The sequence below is a fragment of the Diabrotica virgifera genome, chromosome 2 (genome assembly GCF_917563875.1).
Source record: "Diabrotica virgifera virgifera chromosome 2, PGI_DIABVI_V3a".
Classification (NCBI taxonomy): domain Eukaryota; kingdom Metazoa; phylum Arthropoda; class Insecta; order Coleoptera; family Chrysomelidae; genus Diabrotica; species Diabrotica virgifera.
The window spans coordinates 131,316,749-131,336,300 of record NC_065444.1 but is presented as its reverse complement, the minus strand read 5'-3'; the positions used below and the strand labels follow the sequence as shown (position 1 = coordinate 131,336,300).

Here is a 19,552-nt window from a genome sequence, read left to right as displayed (position 1 = left end):
TTATTAATTCTATTTCATTCATTACACCTATTGTTTTCTATACTAATTAAATTTTAGTTTGTATCAACTGGGCAACCTGTTTTTCCTAAAATTATTTATTATCAATTACATATTCACCAGTTTGTCACAAGAATTTTCTCAATTTCATTAAAATTTTTCCATAATAATTGCATTCCTGAATCACATTTTCTACTATCAGATTGACTTTATCCTAACTCCAATCTATATAAAAATTTTTTAATTTTCACCTACATCCAAACAATACTTTCCCTACTACCTATACAACCATCAATACACATGCTGTGGACATATAAATTTCTTGATATAATAATATCCCTTTTCAAAATTTAAAACTTCTTCTACAACACCACTTATTTAATTTTATTTCTGTTATTACTACTAATCAGCTCACTTTATCATATTGTAATTTTTTGATCAGGTTAATTTTATTTGATACAGTCAATTTGTAGTTACCTACAGTTAAAATAATTTTATTTTGTAAAACACATTATCTTTTAATTTTAAACAACAATAGATTTAATTAACATACAATTTCAGATATTAAAAGCTTTAACATATCTTCTTCTGGATCATGACTTTGTTTTTTAAAATTCCTAGAAAATCGACTACCTTCTTCCTTAACTGTCAATGTCACATCAAGCATTTCCTTACATAGCTTTGACACTTAGTAGTCATCGTTGACCGAAGATGGTTGATTGGGTCCTCGGGTAGAGTTTCACCATGTTCCCAGAGGTTTAATCCTTTAACATCGGCGTTTAGCCATTTTAAATTTATTTCAACATAATGTAGATTTATTTATAATCACAACCATTGTTTGGTTTTGGGGCTATTTTGCAAGTATTCAAGTAAGTAATCATAACCACATTTTTTAACTTTCACAATTTCAACCATCTTTTTAATTTTAATAGTGGGATTACTTATTTGATTTTAGATCACTGATGATGGACCGATAGGTTTGAAAACGTTCTGATGAACTCATTTTATTGAATCCATTGGGATTCTAAAAATTTTTAGTAAATATACCTTTTACATAGAAGTGGTTTTTACTTCATGTTCCAGTTTGTTTAACTATAAGGTATACAGCCAATCCAGGGAACTACCCCTTTTTAGTTTATATATGACAGTATGGTCAACTTGGCTCTACAATACTTGCGATTAGCCACACAACGGAGCAACATAAAGCTGGACATATGGTTCATATCCAGATGTTTACATAATAAAGTCTTCCCAACATTCTGTAGAGTTAGAACTTCCAATAATGTACATCCCAACATCAGGAACGCTATGCAGACTAAACTCATGAAGAAAGAGATTTGTAAACATTATAGCAAACTGAACTACATTGACTGTAAGCTAAAGGTAACATATGATTCTCTACTCGAAACTTTACATTATATTAATCTTAATACTCTCTTGTCTGACGTTCAGGATAAGGTAGATCGTTCACATTCAGTTAAATTCAACCGAGTCAATAATAAATTACAACATTTAGTTAACAATAAGATTAGACTTGATCAACAAAAAGCTTCCCATAACAAAAGTTTTTCCAATTTTCGATTCCATCCAAGAATCAAAAATCTCTCAAATGTCCAATTTTCAGATGACGAATTAAAACTCTTAAACCTCGGTCTTAAACACTCCATTCCCACCAATCTATCTATCAGAGATCTTGAGAGTCTTTCCATAGAGACCGACACTGTTATTCAAAATCTTTCCATTTCACTTACACAAAAAACATCAATCAGAAACTCTTGCATCCAAACTATCAACAAATTCAAAACTAAACTTCTCTCTAATAACAATTCTTCTATTTCCAACATCAATTCCTTTTCTACTTCCACGTCATCTTCATCTTTTCCCAATTTTTCATTTAACAAGTCTAAATCCCTTCTATCCACACTCAAATCTATTAAAAATAAAATCAAAAACCAACACCTCATTTTTAGTAAAGCAGATAAGGGTAACTGCCTTGTTATTTTAGACCAACAACTATACATCGACAAAGTCACATCTTTCCTAAATAACAATAATTTTAATCTTCTCCCTGTTGATCCTTCAAAATCTTTTGTTTCAAAAATGAAAAACAATCTTAAACAGTTTACTGATTTCTCCTCTGAATATGAAGCACCTTACACCAAAATTCCGTCTAATCCACTCACTCCCAGGTTATACGGTTTACCAAAGATACACAAGGTTGACATTCCCATTCGTCCCGTTGTCAGTTTCATCAATACTCCAGTCTCTATTTTATCCAAATTCATTCTTAACATTATTAAAAATTTTATTAACTTCACCCCACAGTTTACTGTTTTGAATTCTCGCCAATTAGTTGAAAAACTTCAACTTGTCAATCTTAATCCGAATATCGTCATGCTGTCTTTTGATGTTAGCAATTTATTCACTTCAGTCCCAAAAAATGAATCGATTAGTCTGGTCAACTCGCTTCTTTTAAATAATTCGGTGACCTCCACTACCACTTCATCTATTATAAACATTCTCAAAATCTGCCTATCTCAAGATTACTTTGTCTTCAACAACAACTTTTATCAACAACCAGATGGTTTAGCAATGGGAAGTTGCTTATCCCCTTTCTTAGCTGATGTCTTTATGGATCATTTAGAATCCAATCATATCACAAAAAATCCAGAGATATTACATTGGTTTCGTTATGTAGATGACATTTTAGTCCTCATATCTGGTAACTCCGACTCAGCTCACAACTTACTTCATAAAATCAATCTAATCCATCCTAAAATCACTTTTACCATGGAACTAGAATCTTCTAACTCCATTAACTTCTTGGACATATCTATTACCAGACTAGATGACCACTTCAACTTTGGTATCTACCGTAAACCTACACAGACTGATCACGTTATCCATTCCACTTCTAACCATCCTCTTTCACATAAACTTTCTGCATTTCGTAGCTTTATATATAGATTAAACTCTATTCCTCTATCTACAACTGAATTTAACAAAGAACTGAACATCATCAAACAAATTGCAGTTAACAATGGTTATGACCCAGACATCATCCTTAAACTTCAACAGAAAAGAGAACTTAAGTTACTTCAACAATCCGCTTTCTCATCATCTTCCACAACTACTCCAATTTATGCCTCCTTACCGTTTAATAACTCCAAATTATCTGAAAGAGTCAAACAAATCATTTCTAATTCTTGTGATAACATCAAAATCTCATTTAAAGTCAATAACACCCTCAATAAAAGCTTAACTAACACCAAAGACCCTATCCATTACATGAGCCGTAGTGGGGTATACAGACTCTCTTGTTCAGACTGCGATGCTACCTACATTGGTAGAACTTATAGATCTCTTTCCACCCGATCGGCAGAACACAGTAAGAGAGATACCACTTCAGCTTTTTCACACCATTTAAAAGTCAATAAACACGAACTTAAGATTCCTGATGGGGTCCAGTTGATACACAACATTCAACAAAAAAAAAAAAAAAAAATACACTCCGTTTAGACTTATACGAGGATTTGGAAATTGTCAAAGACCTAAAGAAAAGTCCCAATTGTGTCAACCGACAAACATCCCTTAACCGCAATTTTGTCCCCATTCACCGTCAATTATTTTCATAATTCCTATTACTTTGTTATACCTTCCCTTTTCCTATCCTATCTGCTATCTTCTTCATCCTATTTACCCACTGTCAACTATCTTCTTCGTTCCCTTACTGGCTCCAAACTCCTTACACATACTAATCATTACTAACCACATAAACTCCTCTTAATCAAAACCTAATTAATTTACCATACCCTCTTTTCACACTTCTTTCATTTCTTTTTTTCATTCAGTTCAACCCTCATACCCAACTCTCCAATCTTTCTCTTTCACTCATTTCACCTATGCTTGACCCTACATCACACTCCTTTGCTTTTTGTCTTTGACCTTTTCCAAATATATTTTTTATCTTCACATCTAACATTTCATCACTTTATTTCTTTAATCACAGTTAAACTCAGTCATTCTTTAATCAAATTATAACAATATTCATTCTCTTAATTTTGTTTTATTAATTCTATTTCATTCATTACACCTATTGTTTTCTATACTAATTAAATTTTAGTTTGTATCAACTGGGCAACCTGTTTTTCCTAAAATTATTTATTATCAATTACATATTCACCAGTTTGTCACAAGAATTTTCTCAATTTCATTAAAATTTTTCCATAATAATTGCATTCCTGAATCACATTTTCTACTATCAGATTGACTTTATCCTAACTCCAATCTATATAAAAATTTTTTAATTTTCACCTACATCCAAACAATACTTTCCCTACTACCTATACAACCATCAATACACATGCTGTGGACATACAAATTTCTTGATATAATAATATCCCTTTTCAAAATTTAAAACTTCTTCTACAACACCACTTATTTAATTTTATTTCTGTTATTACTACTAATCAGCTCACTTTATCATATTGTAATTTTTTGATCAGGTTAATTTTATTTGATACAGTCAATTTGTAGTTACCTACAGTTAAAATAATTTTATTTTGTAAAACACATTATCTTTTAATTTTAAACAACAATAGATTTAATTAACATACAATTTCAGATATTAAAAGCTTTAACATATCTTCTTCTGGATCATGACTTTGTTTTTTAAAATTCCTAGAAAATCGACTACCTTCTTCCTTAACTGTCAATGTCACATCAAGCATTTCCTTACATAGCTTTGACACTTAGTAGTCATCGTTGACCGAAGATGGTTGATTGGGTCCTCGGGTAGAGTTTCACCATGTTCCCAGAGGTTTAATCCTTTAACATCGGCGTTTAGCCATTTTAAATTTATTTCAACATAATGTAGATTTATTTATAATCACAACCATTGTTTGGTTTTGGGGCTATTTTGCAAGTATTCAAGTAAGTAATCATAACCACATTTTTTAACTTTCACAATTTCAACCATCTTTTTAATTTGAATAGTGGGATTACTTATTTGATTTTAGATCACTGATGATGGACCGATAGGTTTGAAAACGTTCTGATGAACTCATTTTATTGAATCCATTGGGATTCTAAAAATTTTTAGTAAATATACCTTTTACATAGAAGTGGTTTTTACTTCATGTTCCAGTTTGTTTAACTATAAGGTATACAGCCAATCCAGGGAACTACCCCTTTTTAGTTTATATATGACAGTATGGTCAACTTGGCTCTACAATACTTGCGATTAGCCACACAACGGAGCAACATAAAGCTGGACATATGGTTCATATCCAGATGTTTACATAATAAAGTCTTCCCAACATTCTGTAGAGTTAGAACTTCCAATAATGTACATCCCAACATCAGGAACGCTATGCAGACTAAACTCATGAAGAAAGAGATTTGTAAACATTATAGCAAACTGAACTACATTGACTGTAAGCTAAAGGTAACATATGATTCTCTACTCGAAACTTTACATTATATTAATCTTAATACTCTCTTGTCTGACGTTCAGGATAAGGTAGATCGTTCACATTCAGTTAAATTCAACCGAGTCAATAATAAATTACAACATTTAGTTAACAATAAGATTAGACTTGATCAACAAAAAGCTTCCCATAACAAAAGTTTTTCCAATTTTCGATTCCATCCAAGAATCAAAAATCTCTCAAATGTCCAATTTTCAGATGACGAATTAAAACTCTTAAACCTCGGTCTTAAACACTCCATTCCCACCAATCTATCTATCAGAGATCTTGAGAGTCTTTCCATAGAGACCGACACTGTTATTCAAAATCTTTCCATTTCACTTACACAAAAAACATCAATCAGAAACTCTTGCATCCAAACTATCAACAAATTCAAAACTAAACTTCTCTCTAATAACAATTCTTCTATTTCCAACATCAATTCCTTTTCTACTTCCACGTCATCTTCATCTTTTCCCAATTTTTCATTTAACAAGTCTAAATCCCTTCTATCCACACTCAAATCTATTAAAAATAAAATCAAAAACCAACACCTCATTTTTAGTAAAGCAGATAAGGGTAACTGCCTTGTTATTTTAGACCAACAACTATACATCGACAAAGTCACATCTTTCCTAAATAACAATAATTTTAATCTTCTCCCTGTTGATCCTTCAAAATCTTTTGTTTCAAAAATGAAAAACAATCTTAAACAGTTTACTGATTTCTTCTCTGAATATGAAGCACCTTACACCAAAATTCCGTCTAATCCACTCACTCCCAGGTTATACGGTTTACCAAAGATACACAAGGTTGACATTCCCATTCGTCCCGTTGTCAGTTTCATCAATACTCCAGTCTCTATTTTATCCAAATTCATTCTTAACATTATTAAAAATTTTATTAACTTCACCCCACAGTTTACTGTTTTGAATTCTCGCCAATTAGTTGAAAAACTTCAACTTGTCAATCTTAATCCGAATATCGTCATGCTGTCTTTTGATGTTAGCAATTTATTCACTTCAGTCCCAAAAAATGAATCGATTAGTCTGGTCAACTCGCTTCTTTTAAATAATTCGGTGACCTCCACTACCACTTCATCTATTATAAACATTCTCAAAATCTGCCTATCTCAAGATTACTTTGTCTTCAACAACAACTTTTATCAACAACCAGATGGTTTAGCAATGGGAAGTTGCTTATCCCCTTTCTTAGCTGATGTCTTTATGGATCATTTAGAATCCAATCATATCACAAAAAATCCAGAGATATTACATTGGTTTCGTTATGTAGATGACATTTTAGTCCTCATATCTGGTAACTCCGACTCAGCTCACAACTTACTTCATAAAATCAATCTAATCCATCCTAAAATCACTTTTACCATGGAACTAGAATCTTCTAACTCCATTAACTTCTTGGACATATCTATTACCAGACTAGATGACCACTTCAACTTTGGTATCTACCGTAAACCTACACAGACTGATCACGTTATCCATTCCACTTCTAACCATCCTCTTTCACATAAACTTTCTGCATTTCGTAGCTTTATATATAGATTAAACTCTATTCCTCTATCTACAACTGAATTTAACAAAGAACTGAACATCATCAAACAAATTGCAGTTAACAATGGTTATGACCCAGACATCATCCTTAAACTTCAACAGAAAAGAGAACTTAAGTTACTTCAACAATCCGCTTTCTCATCATCTTCCACAACTACTCCAATTTATGCCTCCTTACCGTTTAATAACTCCAAATTATCTGAAAGAGTCAAACAAATCATTTCTAATTCTTGTGATAACATCAAAATCTCATTTAAAGTCAATAACACCCTCAATAAAAGCTTAACTAACACCAAAGACCCTATCCATTACATGAGCCGTAGTGGGGTATACAGACTCTCTTGTTCAGACTGCGATGCTACCTACATTGGTAGAACTTATAGATCTCTTTCCACCCGATCGGCAGAACACAGTAAGAGAGATACCACTTCAGCTTTTTCACACCATTTAAAAGTCAATAAACACGAACTTAAGATTCCTGATGGGGTCCAGTTGATACACAACATTCAACAAAAAAATACACTCCGTTTAGACTTATACGAGGATTTGGAAATTGTCAAAGACCTAAAGAAAAGTCCCAATTGTGTCAACCGACAAACATCCCTTAACCGCAATTTTGTCCCCATTCACCGTCAATTATTTTCATAATTCCTATTACTTTGTTATACCTTCCCTTTTCCTATCCTATCTGCTATCTTCTTCATCCTATTTACCCACTGTCAACTATCTTCTTCGTTCCCTTACTGGCTCCAAACTCCTTACACATACTAATCATTACTAACCACATAAACTCCTCTTAATCAAAACCTAATTAATTTACCATACCCTCTTTTCACACTTCTTTCATTTCTTTTTTTCATTCAGTTCAACCCTCATACCCAACTCTCCAATCTTTCTCTTTCACTCATTTCACCTATGCTTGACCCTACATCACACTCCTTTGCTTTTTGTCTTTGACCTTTTCCAAATATATTTTTTATCTTCACATCTAACATTTCATCACTTTATTTCTTTAATCACAGTTAAACTCAGTCATTCTTTAATCAAATTATAACAATATTCATTCTCTTAATTTTGTTTTATTAATTCTATTTCATTCATTACACCTATTGTTTTCTATACTAATTAAATTTTAGTTTGTATCAACTGGGCAACCTGTTTTTCCTAAAATTATTTATTATCAATTACATATTCACCAGTTTGTCACAAGAATTTTCTCAATTTCATTAAAATTTTTCCATAATAATTGCATTCCTGAATCACATTTTCTACTATCAGATTGACTTTATCCTAACTCCAATCTATATAAAAATTTTTTAATTTTCACCTACATCCAAACAATACTTTCCCTACTACCTATACAACCATCAATACACATGCTGTGGACATATAAATTTCTTGATATAATAATATCCCTTTTCAAAATTTAAAACTTCTTCTACAACACCACTTATTTAATTTTATTTCTGTTATTACTACTAATCAGCTCACTTTATCATATTGTAATTTTTTGATCAGGTTAATTTTATTTGATACAGTCAATTTGTAGTTACCTACAGTTAAAATAATTTTATTTTGTAAAACACATTATCTTTTAATTTTAAACAACAATAGATTTAATTAACATACAATTTCAGATATTAAAAGCTTTAACATATCTTCTTCTGGATCATGACTTTGTTTTTTAAAATTCCTAGAAAATCGACTACCTTCTTCCTTAACTGTCAATGTCACATCAAGCATTTCCTTACATAGCTTTGACACTTAGTAGTCATCGTTGACCGAAGATGGTTGATTGGGTCCTCGGGTAGAGTTTCACCATGTTCCCAGAGGTTTAATCCTTTAACATCGGCGTTTAGCCATTTTAAATTTATTTCAACATAATGTAGATTTATTTATAATCACAACCATTGTTTGGTTTTGGGGCTATTTTGCAAGTATTCAAGTAAGTAATCATAACCACATTTTTTAACTTTCACAATTTCAACCATCTTTTTAATTTTAATAGTGGGATTACTTATTTGATTTTAGATCACTGATGATGGACCGATAGGTTTGAAAACGTTCTGATGAACTCATTTTATTGAATCCATTGGGATTCTAAAAATTTTTAGTAAATATACCTTTTACATAGAAGTGGTTTTTACTTCATGTTCCAGTTTGTTTAACTATAAGGTATACAGCCAATCCAGGGAACTACCCCTTTTTAGTTTATATATGACAGTATGGTCAACTTGGCTCTACAATACTTGCGATTAGCCACACAACGGAGCAACATAAAGCTGGACATATGGTTCATATCCAGATGTTTACATAATAAAGTCTTCCCAACATTCTGTAGAGTTAGAACTTCCAATAATGTACATCCCAACATCAGGAACGCTATGCAGACTAAACTCATGAAGAAAGAGATTTGTAAACATTATAGCAAACTGAACTACATTGACTGTAAGCTAAAGGTAACATATGATTCTCTACTCGAAACTTTACATTATATTAATCTTAATACTCTCTTGTCTGACGTTCAGGATAAGGTAGATCGTTCACATTCAGTTAAATTCAACCGAGTCAATAATAAATTACAACATTTAGTTAACAATAAGATTAGACTTGATCAACAAAAAGCTTCCCATAACAAAAGTTTTTCCAATTTTCGATTCCATCCAAGAATCAAAAATCTCTCAAATGTCCAATTTTCAGATGACGAATTAAAACTCTTAAACCTCGGTCTTAAACACTCCATTCCCACCAATCTATCTATCAGAGATCTTGAGAGTCTTTCCATAGAGACCGACACTGTTATTCAAAATCTTTCCATTTCACTTACACAAAAAACATCAATCAGAAACTCTTGCATCCAAACTATCAACAAATTCAAAACTAAACTTCTCTCTAATAACAATTCTTCTATTTCCAACATCAATTCCTTTTCTACTTCCACGTCATCTTCATCTTTTCCCAATTTTTCATTTAACAAGTCTAAATCCCTTCTATCCACACTCAAATCTATTAAAAATAAAATCAAAAACCAACACCTCATTTTTAGTAAAGCAGATAAGGGTAACTGCCTTGTTATTTTAGACCAACAACTATACATCGACAAAGTCACATCTTTCCTAAATAACAATAATTTTAATCTTCTCCCTGTTGATCCTTCAAAATCTTTTGTTTCAAAAATGAAAAACAATCTTAAACAGTTTACTGATTTCTCCTCTGAATATGAAGCACCTTACACCAAAATTCCGTCTAATCCACTCACTCCCAGGTTATACGGTTTACCAAAGATACACAAGGTTGACATTCCCATTCGTCCCGTTGTCAGTTTCATCAATACTCCAGTCTCTATTTTATCCAAATTCATTCTTAACATTATTAAAAATTTTATTAACTTCACCCCACAGTTTACTGTTTTGAATTCTCGCCAATTAGTTGAAAAACTTCAACTTGTCAATCTTAATCCGAATATCGTCATGCTGTCTTTTGATGTTAGCAATTTATTCACTTCAGTCCCAAAAAATGAATCGATTAGTCTGGTCAACTCGCTTCTTTTAAATAATTCGGTGACCTCCACTACCACTTCATCTATTATAAACATTCTCAAAATCTGCCTATCTCAAGATTACTTTGTCTTCAACAACAACTTTTATCAACAACCAGATGGTTTAGCAATGGGAAGTTGCTTATCCCCTTTCTTAGCTGATGTCTTTATGGATCATTTAGAATCCAATCATATCACAAAAAATCCAGAGATATTACATTGGTTTCGTTATGTAGATGACATTTTAGTCCTCATATCTGGTAACTCCGACTCAGCTCACAACTTACTTCATAAAATCAATCTAATCCATCCTAAAATCACTTTTACCATGGAACTAGAATCTTCTAACTCCATTAACTTCTTGGACATATCTATTACCAGACTAGATGACCACTTCAACTTTGGTATCTACCGTAAACCTACACAGACTGATCACGTTATCCATTCCACTTCTAACCATCCTCTTTCACATAAACTTTCTGCATTTCGTAGCTTTATATATAGATTAAACTCTATTCCTCTATCTACAACTGAATTTAACAAAGAACTGAACATCATCAAACAAATTGCAGTTAACAATGGTTATGACCCAGACATCATCCTTAAACTTCAACAGAAAAGAGAACTTAAGTTACTTCAACAATCCGCTTTCTCATCATCTTCCACAACTACTCCAATTTATGCCTCCTTACCGTTTAATAACTCCAAATTATCTGAAAGAGTCAAACAAATCATTTCTAATTCTTGTGATAACATCAAAATCTCATTTAAAGTCAATAACACCCTCAATAAAAGCTTAACTAACACCAAAGACCCTATCCATTACATGAGCCGTAGTGGGGTATACAGACTCTCTTGTTCAGACTGCGATGCTACCTACATTGGTAGAACTTATAGATCTCTTTCCACCCGATCGGCAGAACACAGTAAGAGAGATACCACTTCAGCTTTTTCACACCATTTAAAAGTCAATAAACACGAACTTAAGATTCCTGATGGGGTCCAGTTGATACACAACATTCAACAAAAAAATACACTCCGTTTAGACTTATACGAGGATTTGGAAATTGTCAAAGACCTAAAGAAAAGTCCCAATTGTGTCAACCGACAAACATCCCTTAACCGCAATTTTGTCCCCATTCACCGTCAATTATTTTCATAATTCCTATTACTTTGTTATACCTTCCCTTTTCCTATCCTATCTGCTATCTTCTTCATCCTATTTACCCACTGTCAACTATCTTCTTCGTTCCCTTACTGGCTCCAAACTCCTTACACATACTAATCATTACTAACCACATAAACTCCTCTTAATCAAAACCTAATTAATTTACCATACCCTCTTTTCACACTTCTTTCATTTCTTTTTTTCATTCAGTTCAACCCTCATACCCAACTCTCCAATCTTTCTCTTTCACTCATTTCACCTATGCTTGACCCTACATCACACTCCTTTGCTTTTTGTCTTTGACCTTTTCCAAATATATTTTTTATCTTCACATCTAACATTTCATCACTTTATTTCTTTAATCACAGTTAAACTCAGTCATTCTTTAATCAAATTATAACAATATTCATTCTCTTAATTTTGTTTTATTAATTCTATTTCATTCATTACACCTATTGTTTTCTATACTAATTAAATTTTAGTTTGTATCAACTGGGCAACCTGTTTTTCCTAAAATTATTTATTATCAATTACATATTCACCAGTTTGTCACAAGAATTTTCTCAATTTCATTAAAATTTTTCCATAATAATTGCATTCCTGAATCACATTTTCTACTATCAGATTGACTTTATCCTAACTCCAATCTATATAAAAATTTTTTAATTTTCACCTACATCCAAACAATACTTTCCCTACTACCTATACAACCATCAATACACATGCTGTGGACATATAAATTTCTTGATATAATAATATCCCTTTTCAAAATTTAAAACTTCTTCTACAACACCACTTATTTAATTTTATTTCTGTTATTACTACTAATCAGCTCACTTTATCATATTGTAATTTTTTGATCAGGTTAATTTTATTTGATACAGTCAATTTGTAGTTACCTACAGTTAAAATAATTTTATTTTGTAAAACACATTATCTTTTAATTTTAAACAACAATAGATTTAATTAACATACAATTTCAGATATTAAAAGCTTTAACATATCTTCTTCTGGATCATGACTTTGTTTTTTAAAATTCCTAGAAAATCGACTACCTTCTTCCTTAACTGTCAATGTCACATCAAGCATTTCCTTACATAGCTTTGACACTTAGTAGTCATCGTTGACCGAAGATGGTTGATTGGGTCCTCGGGTAGAGTTTCACCATGTTCCCAGAGGTTTAATCCTTTAACATCGGCGTTTAGCCATTTTAAATTTATTTCAACATAATGTAGATTTATTTATAATCACAACCATTGTTTGGTTTTGGGGCTATTTTGCAAGTATTCAAGTAAGTAATCATAACCACATTTTTTAACTTTCACAATTTCAACCATCTTTTTAATTTTAATAGTGGGATTACTTATTTGATTTTAGATCACTGATGATGGACCGATAGGTTTGAAAACGTTCTGATGAACTCATTTTATTGAATCCATTGGGATTCTAAAAATTTTTAGTAAATATACCTTTTACATAGAAGTGGTTTTTACTTCATGTTCCAGTTTGTTTAACTATAAGGTATACAGCCAATCCAGGGAACTACCCCTTTTTAGTTTATATATGACAGTATGGTCAACTTGGCTCTACAATACTTGCGATTAGCCACACAACGGAGCAACATAAAGCTGGACATATGGTTCATATCCAGATGTTTACATAATAAAGTCTTCCCAACATTCTGTAGAGTTAGAACTTCCAATAATGTACATCCCAACATCAGGAACGCTATGCAGACTAAACTCATGAAGAAAGAGATTTGTAAACATTATAGCAAACTGAACTACATTGACTGTAAGCTAAAGGTAACATATGATTCTCTACTCGAAACTTTACATTATATTAATCTTAATACTCTCTTGTCTGACGTTCAGGATAAGGTAGATCGTTCACATTCAGTTAAATTCAACCGAGTCAATAATAAATTACAACATTTAGTTAACAATAAGATTAGACTTGATCAACAAAAAGCTTCCCATAACAAAAGTTTTTCCAATTTTCGATTCCATCCAAGAATCAAAAATCTCTCAAATGTCCAATTTTCAGATGACGAATTAAAACTCTTAAACCTCGGTCTTAAACACTCCATTCCCACCAATCTATCTATCAGAGATCTTGAGAGTCTTTCCATAGAGACCGACACTGTTATTCAAAATCTTTCCATTTCACTTACACAAAAAACATCAATCAGAAACTCTTGCATCCAAACTATCAACAAATTCAAAACTAAACTTCTCTCTAATAACAATTCTTCTATTTCCAACATCAATTCCTTTTCTACTTCCACGTCATCTTCATCTTTTCCCAATTTTTCATTTAACAAGTCTAAATCCCTTCTATCCACACTCAAATCTATTAAAAATAAAATCAAAAACCAACACCTCATTTTTAGTAAAGCAGATAAGGGTAACTGCCTTGTTATTTTAGACCAACAACTATACATCGACAAAGTCACATCTTTCCTAAATAACAATAATTTTAATCTTCTCCCTGTTGATCCTTCAAAATCTTTTGTTTCAAAAATGAAAAACAATCTTAAACAGTTTACTGATTTCTCCTCTGAATATGAAGCACCTTACACCAAAATTCCGTCTAATCCACTCACTCCCAGGTTATACGGTTTACCAAAGATACACAAGGTTGACATTCCCATTCGTCCCGTTGTCAGTTTCATCAATACTCCAGTCTCTATTTTATCCAAATTCATTCTTAACATTATTAAAAATTTTATTAACTTCACCCCACAGTTTACTGTTTTGAATTCTCGCCAATTAGTTGAAAAACTTCAACTTGTCAATCTTAATCCGAATATCGTCATGCTGTCTTTTGATGTTAGCAATTTATTCACTTCAGTCCCAAAAAATGAATCGATTAGTCTGGTCAACTCGCTTCTTTTAAATAATTCGGTGACCTCCACTACCACTTCATCTATTATAAACATTCTCAAAATCTGCCTATCTCAAGATTACTTTGTCTTCAACAACAACTTTTATCAACAACCAGATGGTTTAGCAATGGGAAGTTGCTTATCCCCTTTCTTAGCTGATGTCTTTATGGATCATTTAGAATCCAATCATATCACAAAAAATCCAGAGATATTACATTGGTTTCGTTATGTAGATGACATTTTAGTCCTCATATCTGGTAACTCCGACTCAGCTCACAACTTACTTCATAAAATCAATCTAATCCATCCTAAAATCACTTTTACCATGGAACTAGAATCTTCTAACTCCATTAACTTCTTGGACATATCTATTACCAGACTAGATGACCACTTCAACTTTGGTATCTACCGTAAACCTACACAGACTGATCACGTTATCCATTCCACTTCTAACCATCCTCTTTCACATAAACTTTCTGCATTTCGTAGCTTTATATATAGATTAAACTCTATTCCTCTATCTACAACTGAATTTAACAAAGAACTGAACATCATCAAACAAATTGCAGTTAACAATGGTTATGACCCAGACATCATCCTTAAACTTCAACAGAAAAGAGAACTTAAGTTACTTCAACAATCCGCTTTCTCATCATCTTCCACAACTACTCCAATTTATGCCTCCTTACCGTTTAATAACTCCAAATTATCTGAAAGAGTCAAACAAATCATTTCTAATTCTTGTGATAACATCAAAATCTCATTTAAAGTCAATAACACCCTCAATAAAAGCTTAACTAACACCAAAGACCCTATCCATTACATGAGCCGTAGTGGGGTATACAGACTCTCTTGTTCAGACTGCGATGCTACCTACATTGGTAGAACTTATAGATCTCTTTCCACCCGATCGGCAGAACACAGTAAGAGAGATACCACTTCAGCTTTTTCACACCATTTAAAAGTCAATAAACACGAACTTAAGATTCCTGATGGGGTCCAGTTGATACACAACATTCAACAAAAAAATACACTCCGTTTAGACTTATACGAGGATTTGGAAATTGTCAAAGACCTAAAGAAAAGTCCCAATTGTGTCAACCGACAAACATCCCTTAACCGCAATTTTGTCCCCATTCACCGTCAATTATTTTCATAATTCCTATTACTTTGTTATACCTTCCCTTTTCCTATCCTATCTGCTATCTTCTTCATCCTATTTACCCACTGTCAACTATCTTCTTCGTTCCCTTACTGGCTCCAAACTCCTTACACATACTAATCATTACTAACCACATAAACTCCTCTTAATCAAAACCTAATTAATTTACCATACCCTCTTTTCACACTTCTTTCATTTCTTTTTTTCATTCAGTTCAACCCTCATACCCAACTCTCCAATCTTTCTCTTTCACTCATTTCACCTATGCTTGACCCTACATCACACTCCTTTGCTTTTTGTCTTTGACCTTTTCCAAATATATTTTTTATCTTCACATCTAACATTTCATCACTTTATTTCTTTAATCACAGTTAAACTCAGTCATTCTTTAATCAAATTATAACAATATTCATTCTCTTAATTTTGTTTTATTAATTCTATTTCATTCATTACACCTATTGTTTTCTATACTAATTAAATTTTAGTTTGTATCAACTGGGCAACCTGTTTTTCCTAAAATTATTTATTATCAATTACATATTCACCAGTTTGTCACAAGAATTTTCTCAATTTCATTAAAATTTTTCCATAATAATTGCATTCCTGAATCACATTTTCTACTATCAGATTGACTTTATCCTAACTCCAATCTATATAAAAATTTTTTAATTTTCACCTACATCCAAACAATACTTTCCCTACTACCTATACAACCATCAATACACATGCTGTGGACATATAAATTTCTTGATATAATAATATCCCTTTTCAAAATTTAAAACTTCTTCTACAACACCACTTATTTAATTTTATTTCTGTTATTACTACTAATCAGCTCACTTTATCATATTGTAATTTTTTGATCAGGTTAATTTTATTTGATACAGTCAATTTGTAGTTACCTACAGTTAAAATAATTTTATTTTGTAAAACACATTATCTTTTAATTTTAAACAACAATAGATTTAATTAACATACAATTTCAGATATTAAAAGCTTTAACATATCTTCTTCTGGATCATGACTTTGTTTTTTAAAATTCCTAGAAAATCGACTACCTTCTTCCTTAACTGTCAATGTCACATCAAGCATTTCCTTACATAGCTTTGACACTTAGTAGTCATCGTTGACCGAAGATGGTTGATTGGGTCCTCGGGTAGAGTTTCACCATGTTCCCAGAGGTTTAATCCTTTAACATCGGCGTTTAGCCATTTTAAATTTATTTCAACATAATGTAGATTTATTTATAATCACAACCATTGTTTGGTTTTGGGGCTATTTTGCAAGTATTCAAGTAAGTAATCATAACCACATTTTTTAACTTTCACAATTTCAACCATCTTTTTAATTTTAATAGTGGGATTACTTATTTGATTTTAGATCACTGATGATGGACCGATAGGTTTGAAAACGTTCTGATGAACTCATTTTATTGAATCCATTGGGATTCTAAAAATTTTTAGTAAATATACCTTTTACATAGAAGTGGTTTTTACTTCATGTTCCAGTTTGTTTAACTATAAGGTATACAGCCAATCCAGGGAACTACCCCTTTTTAGTTTATTAAACATATATTTTTTGGATTTTTATTTGGAAGTGCATTTCTTGAGATATTAGACCGTTTCTATAATTTACATATGGTATCACGATAAATCGTTTTTTCCAATTATAGCGCTATCTATCCACAATTCGAAAAAATGTCTCGAATAAAAGTTGCTTATTTTTACGTAGACAATCCAAATCTGCAATAAGAAAGGGGGTTTCCATTTAATATTTTAAAGTTACCCCCACCCCACCTCCAAGGGGTGGAGTGAGGGGGTCGTGTGTAAAGTCATTCGTTAGATTTTTGAAAAATATTAAACACGTATTTTTCAGTTTTTCGATCCAATCTTCATTTCGCGAATTATTCCATCGTCTCGCGAGTTACTCCAGATTCCTCGGAGACCATCGCCGTCATGAAATTCGTGTTCAGTGACCTCCAAACCCCCAAGTATAAAAATTGAACTTATTTCCGTCAGTATTTCCTGAGTTCTAAATTTTTCATTTTCCATCTCTTCGAAATTCACTTTGAAAATGCATTTTCTTATGAACAAAATTTTTTGCTGGAGATCAATTTAGTTCACAAAATTGCCTGACACTCTCTCGAATCGAATGCAAAAAGTTGCATGCCGATTCATCTTACTGCACAAAATTCCTAGGTTTTGGGCTTTTTAGTGCTTCGTTGCTTCGCCTACTGCTTTTAGGCGCAATTGATGCACTAAAAATAGGTATTGAACCATTTTGATAGGAAAACATACAAAATATACAAGAGAAATAAAGTATTTTATTGTTCATAAAACTATGGAATTAGCAGGGTTTGATTCTACGTTAACATTTCAGTGGCATTTTGAAGAGGATTTGGAAGGTTTTGTGCCGAGACCTTATGCCTGTAGATTAATAGATACTTGAACTTTGAAACTGTGTAAAAAGAAGAAATCGAAAAATTTAGAATTTAGCAGGTTTTGATTCTAATGAGCTCTTATTCTTGTATGTTTAAAAGTATCATCCAAGTAATTTTGAAGAAGGTACTATCACACTTTCTGGTCAGTTGGTATCATCATCATTTATCACGTTTATTTTTACTTGTGTTTACCATGTCTCTCTATTTCTCACTTCTTCTCCTGTGCATATTTAACGATTATCATCATGTCAATGCCTCCCCAAGATCTTTCTAATTATCGTGTTCAATTCCTCCAGCTTTGATTGTCATCGCTCCGTTTCCTGTTTATCTTCGTCTGTCTATCTCGCTTGTTCTGGGCCTTCAAATAATCCATTCTTGTCCTTTGTCCTCTCTTCTGACTAACTCTCCAATGTCTCTCCTACAATACATATTACACCCTTGTCTTATTGCGATTGCATTTTTGAGAATGAATTTTTGCTTTGAGATACTTTCAGTTTTTCTTTGTTGACTTTTGTAAGAAACCTTTACGGAAGCATAATGCATAGTGAGACGAACATAATATTGTTTGAATACTTTCGATTTTTGTTCTTGTAGGAAAAAGCCTCTAAAGTCTTATTTTTAGTAGCCAAATTATGTATGTGTTTGTTTTATTTTTGTGGGATGGATATTTGATCTAACTATACTTATTGTATAAGTATATCTATATTTTCTTCTCCGACCTATATTCACCCTACATGTTCGGTGTTTGCCTTTATGTGGCGAGTACAAAAGGCCAGAGAGGTGGTGGGGAAGTTCTCAAACCTGTCAAGGATAGGTATGAATAACGTATCAAATAGATAACCAAATATGAATAGGCAGAGGAAACACTCACCTCCATTCTTCAGGATTATACCTTGTACACAGACGGATCAAAAACTACCGAAGGATTACTAACTAGGAATCTACAGCAGTAGTGGAAATATAAACATTTCTATACTTTTGAACTAAGGCTGGTCACTATATGCACAGAGACTCCAGGACTATGGGGACTTTCAGGAGCCTTAAGGTATAGTATTTGCTAACATTAACACGTTAACTGCCGGTCTATTCTGGGTAGGCTTTCACCAGGAGCCGCTTACTGTTTTTGATACAAAGACGTTTATTTATTAGTTTCTGGAAAAGTCCGAATAAAGTAAGTATTTTTAAACTAAATGCACATATATACAAGAGGGGTTGGTGGTGAACGCGCCAGAGCGTCAGTGGCGCTCGACTCTAGTATTTGTATACATACGCCGTTCGACGCGCTGGTGCGTTTTGTAAATAATATTGATAAAAATCAGTA

At 32.4% G+C, this 19,552-nt stretch overlaps 3 protein-coding genes across 5 annotated transcripts in view; all 3 read left to right on the top strand.

Moving 5' to 3' along the window:
- Window positions 1–19,552, top strand: part of LOC114327480 (large neutral amino acids transporter small subunit 1) — a 221,749-nt gene that overhangs the window by 171,499 nt on the left and 30,698 nt on the right. The window lies entirely within an intron of this gene.
- On the top strand, window positions 1,246–13,113 carry LOC126880207 (uncharacterized). 3 transcript variants are annotated; one of them, XM_050643992.1, is made up of 2 exons: window positions 1,246–1,380; window positions 9,068–13,113. In XM_050643992.1, the coding sequence occupies exon 2, from the start codon at window positions 9,262–9,264 to the stop codon at window positions 11,734–11,736; it is 2,475 nt and encodes an 824-aa protein (XP_050499949.1). In that variant the 5' UTR covers window positions 1,246–1,380; window positions 9,068–9,261; the 3' UTR covers window positions 11,737–13,113. The 3 variants fall into 3 exon arrangements, with proteins under 3 accessions (XP_050499949.1, XP_050499948.1, XP_050499947.1); XM_050643991.1 differs by lacking the exon at window positions 9,068–13,113 and adding an exon at window positions 5,016–9,061; XM_050643990.1 differs by lacking the exon at window positions 1,246–1,380 and adding an exon at window positions 5,309–5,443.
- Window positions 9,361–17,133, top strand: LOC126880206 (uncharacterized). The gene is made up of 2 exons (XM_050643989.1): window positions 9,361–9,495; window positions 13,120–17,133. Exon 2 carries the CDS (start codon window positions 13,314–13,316, stop codon window positions 15,786–15,788), a length of 2,475 nt encoding a protein of 824 aa, XP_050499946.1. The 5' UTR covers window positions 9,361–9,495; window positions 13,120–13,313; the 3' UTR covers window positions 15,789–17,133.

Coding starts and splice junctions, on each gene's coding strand:
- LOC126880207 (XM_050643992.1), top strand. CDS start 9,262: ATGGTCAACTTGGCTCTACAATACTTGCGATTAGCCACACAACGGAGC.
- LOC126880206 (XM_050643989.1), top strand. CDS start 13,314: ATGGTCAACTTGGCTCTACAATACTTGCGATTAGCCACACAACGGAGC.